The sequence below is a fragment of the Myotis yumanensis genome, unplaced genomic scaffold, assembly GCF_028538775.1.
Source record: "Myotis yumanensis isolate MYYU_CA2020_CCGP unplaced genomic scaffold, mMyoYum1.0.hap1 SCAF_4, whole genome shotgun sequence".
NCBI classification, from domain to species: Eukaryota; Metazoa; Chordata; class Mammalia; order Chiroptera; family Vespertilionidae; genus Myotis; species Myotis yumanensis.
This window is the reverse complement of record NW_027223755.1, coordinates 103,498,061-103,508,465: the sequence shown is the minus strand read 5'-3', so window position 1 is coordinate 103,508,465 and position 10,405 is coordinate 103,498,061. Positions and strand designations below refer to the sequence as shown.

Genomic DNA, 10,405 nt, shown 5'->3' with positions numbered 1-10,405 from the left:
CCCCCTCAGTTAGGCCTTTGGGCCCAAGACCCCTATGTCCGGCCCCATATCCATCCAGTTCCCTCCGCCCACCTGCCTGCTCTGTGTCACCTGGACTTGATGTCTTCCTCTGCCTGCCTCCACCTCCACATCAGAATGGCCCCAGATGGGGCAAACCCAGCCTGAACATTACTGCCCCCCCCCCAACCCCGGGCTGGCATTCAGGCCCTGTCCACCCCGCCCACTGCACCATGGAGGCTCATCCCAGTGCCACCCCTGCCCTGACTTCCTGTCCGGCCTGGCCTCCTTTGAGGTCGTTTCAAATTTATTGGTAGTTGTTTTTCTTCTTTTATTTTTGTGTGTGTTCCTTCCTTTTATTACTAGATTTATATTAACTTTATAATGAGAATGATGGATATCCTTCTTCCCTCCCTCCCCCTCCCTCCTCCCTCCCTCCTTCCTTCCTTTCCTCCCTCCCTCCCTCCTTTCTTCCCTCCCCCCCTCTCTCCCTCCTTCCTTCCCTCCCCCCTCTCTCCCTCCTTCCTTCCTTTCTTCCCTCCCTCCCTCCTTCCTTCCTTCCCTCCCCCCCTCTCTCCCTCCTTCCTTCCCTCCCCCCTCTCTCCCTCCTTCCTTCCTTTCTTCCCTCCCTCCCTCCTTCCTTTCTTCCCTCCCTCCCTCCTTCCTTTCTTCCCTCCCTCCCTCCTTCCTTTCTTCCCTCCCTCCCTCCTTCCCTTCCTTCCCTCCCTCCTTCCTCCCTTCCCCCCTTCCTTCCTTCCTTTCTTCCAACTCAGGGCAGGCCATGCTTAGGTCAGCTGTGAGTTGAGGTGGGCTCAGCAGGCCCCTCTCATGGCCCAGGGGGAAAGGCCAGAAGGCTGGAAGATCTACCCCAAGGAGGAGTCAGAAAGAGGCCAGCGCAGGCCAGGTGAACAAGCCCTCACCCAACCGAAAACAGGCTGGGGTCTGTGGGCAACTGGCCGAGAAGTCCTAGAAACAACCCAAAGTGGGCCCTACGGGGGGTGGGCAGGCTTCTGTCACCTCGGAGTCAGCCTAAGACAGTGGTCCGGCAAACTGCGGCTCTCGAACCACACGCGGCTCTTTGGCCCCTTGAGTGTGGCTCTTCCACAAAATACTGACTTCTGCACATGGGCCACGAAGTTTCAATCACACTGTACATGCGCGCCCGCACGTGGTATTTTGTGGAAGAGCCACACTCAAGGGCCAAAGAGCCGCATGTGGCTCGCGAGCCGCAGTTTGCTGACCACTGGCCTAAGAGATGCCTCGTAGGTGGCTGTGAAATTGGCAGGTTGGCATAGAGACCGTCTGGGCCGAACGGTCCTGGCCCTTGCTGGCCTGTGTCCCTGCCGGGGACACTCTCCCTCCCACCCCCTCTCCAGGGCCCTTCTCCTGGGAGCCTGTTCTTGCCCTCGACACGCCAGTCCACTCATGCCAACCAGGGCTTCTTACCTGCCAGGCTTTGAGGAGCACCTGCTGCGATGCCATCCTCCTGATCAGAGCTGAAAGCCGGTCCCGGGACAGCTGGCTGGCTGGCTGGCAGCGGAAGCCTTGCAGGAGGGAGGTGTTGGCACTGAGCAGAAGGAGGCAGGTGGTGAGGGAGGAGGTGGGGCGGGAGGGGCAGCCCAGGCGGCAGCATGCAGGATGGGGGTTAGACTCGCAACACCGAAGGAATGAGACAGGCAGTGTGGCAGGCAGGGCCTTGGCACAGGCGGGACTCCGGCGTCCCCCTCTCCCGGTCCTCCTGTGAGCGCCCAGTTCAGGTTCTGAGCTGTGAGCAGGGGAGGCCAGGCTGGGTTTTTGCCTCCTCCCTAGGCCGGTCCCAGCGATGGCTGAGGGTTTGGAGGAGATGTAGCCTGGGCACCCGCTGGGCCACCACAGCCAGTTCCTCTCCTGGCAGGGCCTTCCTCACGGTGTGAGTAATAAATCTCGTGACCAGGAAGGGGTCTCTGGGGCTTTAACCTGGGTCCAGTGGTCCAACTGGGCCTCCAGCCTTTTCTGGTCAGTCAACTGATTGATCAATTGATGGCTAATCATTGACCTCCAACTCCCCAGGGAAGGAGAGGACAGCCGCCGAGCCTAGGCATGACCCCCCCCCCCCCCCCCCCCCCCCCCGCAAAGTGCACGGAAACAATGCAGGGGCTGTTTGGGGCCTGAGGGGGCAGCAAAGCCTCAGGGTAGAAGGAAGGAAGTATGAGGACTCAGGATGAGCTGTGATCGCCTGCCAGGCTGAGGGGAGCAGTGGGAGCAGTGGGGGGCTCAGGAGGGACCCTGGCCCCAGCCAGCTCTGATGGCCTGGGCGCCTGACTCTGATGGAGGACACTGAACTCTGGGCCACTTGAGGGCAAGGTGGATGAGTGACCTGGACCTGGGTGGGTGATGTTCAGGCCCCGGTTCAGAGCCAGAAGTCGGGGGCCCTGCCACAGCCATGCCTGGTCATCGTCTGCCGCCCCTGGAGGTGGTCCCTCCTTCTCACCCACCCCCTTCCTCCAGGCCGGCCAGGGGATCAGCTGCAGGAGGGGAGGGCACTCACCTGGCCCACAGGTCGGCCCTGCTGGCATCCAGCCCTTCCTGGGAGAAGCCCTCAGCGTGGGGACCAGCGCAGTGAGTAGTGAGCCACATGCAGAGGATGAGGCCCCGGCTCACCAGGGGGCCTGGAACAGAACAGGCCGTCAGCAGCCTCTAGCCCAGTGGTTCTCAACCTTCTGGCCCTTTAAACAGTTCCTCATGTTGTGACCCAACCATAAACTTTTTTTTGTTGCTACTTCATAACTGTCATGTTGCTACTGTTATGAATCGTAATGTAAATATCTGATATGCAGGATGGTCTTAGGTGACCCCTGTGAAAGGGTCCTTCGACCGCCAAAGGGGTCACGACCCACAGGTTGAGAACCGCTGCTCTAGCCCCTCAAGGCTGAGCCCTGCTGAGGGGAAGCACACGTGGGAGGTCCAGCGCGGGTCTGTCCAACATGGAGACCTCGGACGCCATGTGGCCCTGGTCACCTGTGTGTAGCGGCCTAGGCCTGAGCGTGGTGTGTGTCTGACTATACGTGTGTCTGTCTGACACTGCATGCGTTGTGTTCCCAACAGCATGTACATGTGATGTGCACACGTGTGTGGTGGCGTACACATGTCCGTGGTGGCATGTATGCCCAATACAATGCATACCTGGTGGTATGGCAGTGTACATGTATGTGATGATGTGTACCCATGTGCAGCTGGTGGTGTGTGTCTTTTTTTGTGTCTGGAAGCATGTGCACACATATGTGATGGACTGTACATGTGCCTGCCAATGTTCACACATGTGTGATGAGATGTGCACGTGTGGACTGTGTGTACCAATGCACTTGTACTTTCTATCCTTGTGGCTCTGTCCTCACAGTTTGAGACCCAAGACCCTCAAACAGAGGGAATGGGGTCGACCACGACCTCTTGAGCCCCTTCTAGCCATGGCCTCTCCTTGTCCCCTGGAGGCCTCCCAGGCCCAGGGCCCTGCCTGCCTTTCTCCTTCCCTCCCCTGAGCCCCAGCCGGCGGGGGGCATCCTGGGGCAGAGCCCTGATCGCAGGCTCGGGAGGACATGGTGGCCGGAGTGTGAACACTCTCCACATTGGCCTTCCTGCTGCCCGGAGCCCCTGCCCTGAGGGCCGTCAGCACACCTGCTCTGGGGCCCATGGCTGTGCGCGGTGCATGGAAGGCGCTGGGGTCACAAGCAGCGGGTCCAGGACGAGCTGGAGAGGAGACAGGAAGTGATGAGGCCGGCCCCACCGCCTCCCCCCACCAGCCTTGGCCGAGGGGCACAGACAAGAAGGGCTTCTGGCCCTAACCGGTTTGGCTCAGTGGATAGAGCGTCGGCCTTTGGACTGAAGGGTCCCAGGTTCGATTCCGGTCAAGGGCATGTACCTTGGTTTCGGGCACATCCCCAGTAGGAGATGTGCAGGAGGCAGCTGATCGATGTTTCTCTCTCATCGATGTTTCTAACTCTCTATTCCTCTCCCTCCCTCTCTGTGAAAAATCAATAAAATGTATTTAAAAAAAAAAAAGAAAAAAAAAAAAAAGAAGGGCTTCTGTCCAGTGTCACGCAGGCTGGGCGCCTTGCAGGGCAGGCAACCTGAGCCGGGCTACCGCTGTGTCTCTCTGCCTTTGGGGAGGGGTACAGCCCCACCAACAAGCATCTTTGGAACAAAAGGGAGCTGCTCTAGGGGGAGCCAGGCCTTTCTTATCGTAAGTTGGGGCTCAGGGGACCCACCGGCTGTGGCTTGGGTTGTGGTGTCTCCAATGAACAGATCCCTTGACAGTTACAGGGGAGGGGGCAGCAGTCCCAGCGGGTCCCCACAGGTTGCTGGGGGAGACCTGGTGGCTTCCCAACCTGCCCGGCTCACCAGGTGAGCGGCCATGGCTTCACTCCCACATCTGGGCGGCCCAGGCAGCTCTCCACCCTTCTCTGGGCCTAAGTCCTGGTCACAGACACAGCCCACAGTGCAGCTCCCCCCGGCGGCCCCCCCTCCCCCGCCCCCCGGGCAGGCCTGTCTATGGTGGAGACCAAAGCTGTGAAGCTTGGGGACTCAGGTCCTGGGAGGTGACGGACATCTGGGAGGCTGGCCCACACTGCCCACTCCTAGGCACCGCCTTGCACAGGCTCACAGTTTGGGGTACCAGTGAGCCTCAGATTCCACATGGACCAGGAGCAAGACAGGGAGGTTATTCCCCATGCAGGGGGCATAATGGAGGCTCAGCTCCCTGCCCAGGCCTGCAGATACCAGACTAGAAGCCTGGTCCTGTGGGCCCAGCTGGTGATGACTCCCACCCTGGCCCCTACCCCTCACCTGAGCACAAAGAACTTCTGGTGGAGGGTGGTGCTCTGGAGCCAGGCATGGGTGGTTGGATGCAGAGGGTTGTAACCAGGTGGCAGACACTAGCCGTCTCAGCCCACTGAGCATGTCCGTCCTTGCAGCTGAGCCCTGGGGCACCGGGGTGATGCAGGGTTGGAGCGCCAGGGTCCCCGCTCACCTCCACGCCTCACCAGCACCCTGTCTGTGCAGCCACCCCCTCCTGCAGTGACGCTCACCGGGCTGGCGTAGGGGAGGGGCTGGAGCTGTGCCAGGTGACGCTACTATATTGGCCCCTGGGGCCCCAGCACAGTGGCACCTGCTCCTCAGCCCCAGGAGAGTGAGATGTTGAGCGCATGGTTGGCAGCTACGAAGCGTAACGCCTTCCCATGGAGAGGTCGTGCCTCGAGGGTTGTATGTGCGTTCATACTCAGGTATCTCTGCCTTCATTGTGTGTGCGTGTCAGCTTGTGCACACAGGTGCCTGTATGCGTGTGCCTGGGAGCATGCACATCTTTGAGCACGTGTGCCCCCTGCAGGGACATTAGGCACACGTGGACTCAGTGTGGTGCCGAGGTTTGGTGACGTGTGTGGCAGTGTCTCTGTTCTGTGGGTGCTGGAGCAGAGCCAGGCAGGCGTAGACACACCCCTGAGTACCAGGAGCAGGGAGGGGATGTGGGCACCAGGTGGGCAGCCTTGATGGTGGAGCGTGTGCCACGCATGCTCTGGGGCCAGTCCACCAAGCAGACCTCCAAGGCTGAACAGGAGGGGTGATTACAGGAGGGACTTCCTGACCTACCTACAGCCCGGGTTCAGTGGCCTGATGACCTCCACCTGCATCACAGGGCCGCCTGTGCCCAGCAAGCCAGCGTCACGGCCAAGCAGAGGCACTGACCTGAGCCTGCGGGCTGACAGCCGGGGGGATTGCTCTTGGTCCTGCACAGGTCCCATGGGAGTCCAGGTTTTGGCCGAGGGCTCTACACAGTGAGGGATTCTGGGGGAGCGGGATGTCATACAGTGGTGGGGTCTTCCTGCTTCCAGGGCAGGAGACTCCCACAGTTCAGAGTGGGTGGGAGCAGGAAGCAGCCAGCGAGTACAGGAGGCCACATGCTGGCCTGTGGAGGCTAAGCCTCCAGGGCAGCCCCAGGCCCAGGCCCAGGCCCAGACAAATAACCACAGCAACAGAGCACCTGCTGGGCTGTAGAGCCACAGCCTGCCCGGCTCTTCCAAGCACTGCCTCCCTCAGTGAGTCGGCCTCGGCTCATGGCCCAGCTTCCGTGCCCCTTTCACAGAGGAAGAAACTCAGGCTCAGAGAGGCTGAGCAACTTGCCTGTGGCCACACAGCAGTGAGTGGGAAGCATGACCAGACCCTGTGGCCAGGCTGAAAACCTGTGTGTGCTGTAGGGTGGCCTGCGGGTATGGGTGGAGGCAGGGGCAGAAGGGAAAGTTGGGGCAGGTCTCAGCAAGGTGATGTGTTCTCAGGTAGAAGGTTCAGCAAGTGTGAAAACGAGGAAGCAGGTGTGCTGGGACGGGGACTGGTGATGCTATCCCATCACACCCCGCCAGTCACGCTGGGTAACCACAGTAACCACCTGACCGTCTGGGTGACCACTGTGGGCATCCTGTGGGCCCCTCTGGTTTGCTCCAGCCCTTCCTGTCATAGATGAGGAAACTGATGCAGGAGGCAGGCCTCTGCAGAGACCCTATGGTGGCTGCTTCTGGCTCCATCCCACTGAGATCCTGATGTGGTCATAGGTAGGTCCAGCCCAGGAACCCCATGACAGGACCTGTGTCAACTGGTGAGAGGAGGGGTCTGGCCCAGCTGGGTGCAGGGATGTGGCATGTGACTTCAGACTGGTTGGTGGCCCAGGCGACAGCCCTCCCATGGCGTTCTGACATGGTGGAAGGCCCTAAGACCGGTATGATGGTGGCCACGGTAGTAGCTCTTTCTATCAGGGACTCTGGTGAGACTAGTTGGATGTTCCAATGTTTTCTGTTGGGAGGGCCAGGGATCCTCCGACCAGGGCAGGAGTGTACCCACTGCATAGGGGTACAGGGCAGCAGCCAGGCCTCGAGGTCAGTCCTGGGTCCTGCAGGAGGGCTTGGGACAGAGGCCTACCTGGTGCAGGAGTCTGGGCTCCCCTGTAACCCCCACATCAGAATTATTCATGGCTGTTCACAGGGTTAGTCACTGAGCCTTTATTCTAAGTCCTGGAGCCCTGTGGCAGCTGGAATGATGTGGGTGTGTTGTAGGGGACAGAGGAGGCGGGAGCTGGGCTGCCCTTGCTCCTAGGCTAAGGTCTGATAACCAGGGGCTGTGTGGGAGCACCCCCCCCCCCCCCAGCACTTACATCAGGCCAGAAGGGACGGCCCTGACCCACCCCCATGTGTGATGATTAGGATGTGGGTGGAGGTCGGAGACCCATGGGCAGAGTTCGGCAGAAGCCAAGGCACAAAGCAGGACTGGCCGGGCAGGGGACCAGTCAGGGTTTGCAGGTGGAGAGGGCTCAGCCAAGCTGGGGTGATGGCACAGAGGGTCTGAACAGAGAAAGGAGCAAGGTGAGGGGCCCAGCAAGGGCCGGCCTGGGTCCTTTTCCAGGGCAACCCCTGGGCACGTCTACACACAGGCCCTGGGGGTAAAGCTTTGGAGTCCGAAAGGTGTCTGGGGAGGATTGGCAGGCCTTGGTTCCTTATTGGGGGGGGCTGGTCCTACCACCCCGAGTTCATCCTCCATAATCGTGGTGGCCTGGCTCCCCCTGCTGGCCATGGGTCCCTCTTCAGGTTTGGCTGCTACAGTTGGAGTGGGGTCAGTGCTCTGTGGCTGGGACACCTCCGCCTCCAGATAGGCTTAGGGTTCTGGCCCGCAGTCCCCGTCCACCTGGAGGTTCCAGTCTTCACCCAGACATCAGGCCCACACTCTCAGTTGTCTGGCTCCAGTGTCCACTCTGACAGCCACTGAAGATATGAGGCCCTCTGAGCCTCTGTCTCAGGGGGACAGGGAGGGGGCGGTGGGGGCCGGCCTGGCCTGGGCAGGTGCGTGGAGGGGCTGCAGGGCCCAGGGTCCCCTTCTGAGGGTTCAGGGTCACGGGCAGCCCGCAGGATTTGGACAAGCTGGTCCAGTGGCTGTACCAGGGTGTGAGGGCTCCAGCAGGCGTCAAGGGTGGGCACGAAAGGGTCTGGTGTACAGGCCTCCACACACTCGGCCTGGGTGGGTATCCGCAGGTAGAAGGCATGTAACATCATGCGGAACGGTTGGTCCTCCTGGCCCGAGGCCTGCCCGTAGGTCAGGTCCCCCACAATGGGGTGGCTGAGGGCACTGCAGTGTACACGCAGCTGGTGCGTCCGGCCTGTGTGGGGAGAGAGGGCCAGTGAGGCAGGGGTGCCACTCCATGACCACCACCCACCGTTCATGTCACTGTCCCCAGCTGCCAACTCAGCGGCACATGCAATAACCCTTCCTGCTTCCTGCTACAGACGAGGACATAAGAACTTAGAATGGAAGTCAACTTATGGTGTCACCTCTGGCGAGGGCAGGGCCAGGGTGGCACTTGGTACATTGGAGACCTCAGGCCCGCCTCTCCACTGCCTTCACACCCAGACCAGCAAGACCACCTCTAGGGCAAGAGCCGCAGGTTGCGGGGTGAAGTGTGTGGGAGAGGATCCGCTTTGCCAGCAATGTTTAGGGTGGCCCCCGTCAGGCTACTCTTGCCTCTGTGCGTCAGTTTCCTTTCCTATCTAATGGGGACACTGCAGTGCACTGCTTGAGGAGATGCTGACACCAGGCACCCAGCACACCAGGGGCAGGACACTGGGGGGGGAGGGGGAGCACGGGGAGGGAGGAGCCTGGGAAGCTTCCTGGCCCCGCTCTTGAATGTACCTGTGAGGGGCTGCAGCAGCACTTTGGAGACGGGGTCACCTGCATAGAGCCCATGTTCTAGAACCACCAGCTCCGTGAGGCTTGGTTTCGGGTTCTCACAGCCTGCGGGGGAGGAAGGGAGGCTGTGAGGGTTGCCTGGGTCAGCCCCGGGCCCCAGGTCACCTCGGCACAAGGTCCCCTTAGATGAAACATGTGCCATGGCCCCTGCCCCCTTGCCCACCGTACCCTGGGTGCCCTCAATGCACATGGTGTGGGTCCGACCCTCTGTGCTGTTCCTGCCAATGGCATAGCTGATGGTTATCCGGCTCTCCTGGACGTGCCCCCGAACCTGCGGGTCAGGGGAGCCCACCTGAAACTCAGGGCCTGCTGATGTGGGCTGAGCACCGGAGCCCCCATGCCCCAGGCCTGGCCAGGCCTTACCAGAGCCAGGTAAGCCTTGGTGACCCGCCGCTCCTTGAAGCACTTGTAAGCACTGCCTGCAGCTGCTTTGTTTAGGGCCACGCAGAGTGCTCCGCTGGTGGAGAAATCCAGCTGGTGGCAGAACCTGGCATAGAGCAAAGGGACAGAAGAGGCCGGGTTAGGGGCAGCCACTTCCCTCCCGCGGAGGCTGCCTTGGGCTCCCTGTGCCGCACTCCCAGGTACCTGAACCCGTAGCAGGTGCCGGGGTCAGCCAGCTCGGGGAAGCGGTGCCGCAGCTGCTTTTGGAGGGTCAGGGTCTCCCTCCACGTCTTGCTGTCAATGCGCACGTCCCAGTGCTTGTTCACCACCAGGAAGTCACGGCTCTGGTACACAATGGACAGGTTCTCCACACTGCCTGGCTCCATGGTGGGGCCTGCATGCAGGGCAAGCATGTGGTTCATAGGGTGACCAGCCCATGTCAGGGTCATGCCCAGCTCGGGTAGACCACCCCTGCTCTCCAGAGCTCTGGGTCTGAAGCCACAAACGCTGTGTATCAGGCAAACACATGCACCTACTATGTGCCTGCATCCACTGGGCTCCTAACTACTCTCACCCCTGAACCTCGAAGGAGAGTGGCAACTGGGGTGGGAGTGTGGTCAAGGTGAGGGGAGCCAGTGTTGCTTGGACGTGGGGCAGTCCCACAGTCCCGGCCAGACCCAGGCCTTGGGAGAAACAGTCTTGCTCTGCAGCCCACTCCCACCGACCCTTCCCAACAGACCAGGAACGCGAGATAGGGGCCTTTTCCTGAGTGGGGAGGGGTCAAGTAGAGGGGCTGCTACGGCCCTCGCAGCCGGGGGCGGCACAGGGCAGCCGGGGGCGGCACAGGGCAGCCGGGTGCAAGGGGGGGGGGGGTGGCGATGGGTGCAGGGGTGGAGTTCACCCTCGCCCCCCCACCCTCCATGCAGACACACCATTCCCTACCTCCCCTCCGCGGAAGCCCCCACCTCCTGCGTACGATGGGCCAAGGGGTTCTGGGTGGATCCCGGTGGCGAGCCTGCCCCCGCCCACTCTGGTACCGACCTGCAGTCGGGCCGCGCCGTCCGGGTCCCCGATGCCGCTGACCCGCCCCGATCCAGCTCCCGCGTCCCCGCACCTCGCGATCCACGACCCAGGGACTTTTCATTCGGGCCACGGAACCACTTCTTTCCAGGTCCGGCCTGCCCGCAGAGCCCCGCCCACGCCCCCAGACGGGCAGCCGTGTGGACCAATAGCGAGCTCTTGGGACTTGCCTTTCGGACTCCAAGCCTTGACT

At 61.3% G+C, this 10,405-nt stretch overlaps 2 protein-coding genes across 2 annotated transcripts in view; both read right to left on the bottom strand.

The window, feature by feature from the left end:
- Positions 1-2,980, bottom strand: part of LOC139009528 (mesothelin-like protein) — a 6,109-nt gene extending 3,129 nt beyond the window's left edge. Inside the window, exons 1-3 of the mRNA XM_070413796.1 lie at positions 2,932-2,980; positions 2,525-2,645; positions 1,363-1,564 (exon numbers count right to left, since the gene is read on the bottom strand). Of these exons, the coding sequence (XP_070269897.1) occupies positions 1,363-1,564; positions 2,525-2,645; positions 2,932-2,980 (372 nt within the window). The remainder of the gene's footprint in view (positions 1-1,362; positions 1,565-2,524; positions 2,646-2,931) is intronic.
- Positions 2,981-7,001: 4,021 nt separating this feature from the next.
- On the bottom strand, positions 7,002-10,305 carry RPUSD1 (RNA pseudouridine synthase domain containing 1). Its single transcript, XM_070411616.1, has 6 exons — positions 10,174-10,305; positions 9,337-9,526; positions 9,115-9,238; positions 8,920-9,022; positions 8,695-8,796; positions 7,002-8,164 (listed from the first exon to the last, which is right to left on the bottom strand). The coding sequence occupies exons 1-6, from the start codon at positions 10,274-10,276 to the stop codon at positions 7,737-7,739; spliced, it is 1,050 nt and encodes a 349-aa protein (XP_070267717.1). The 5' UTR covers positions 10,277-10,305; the 3' UTR covers positions 7,002-7,736.
- Between the last annotated feature and the right edge of the window lie 100 nt (positions 10,306-10,405).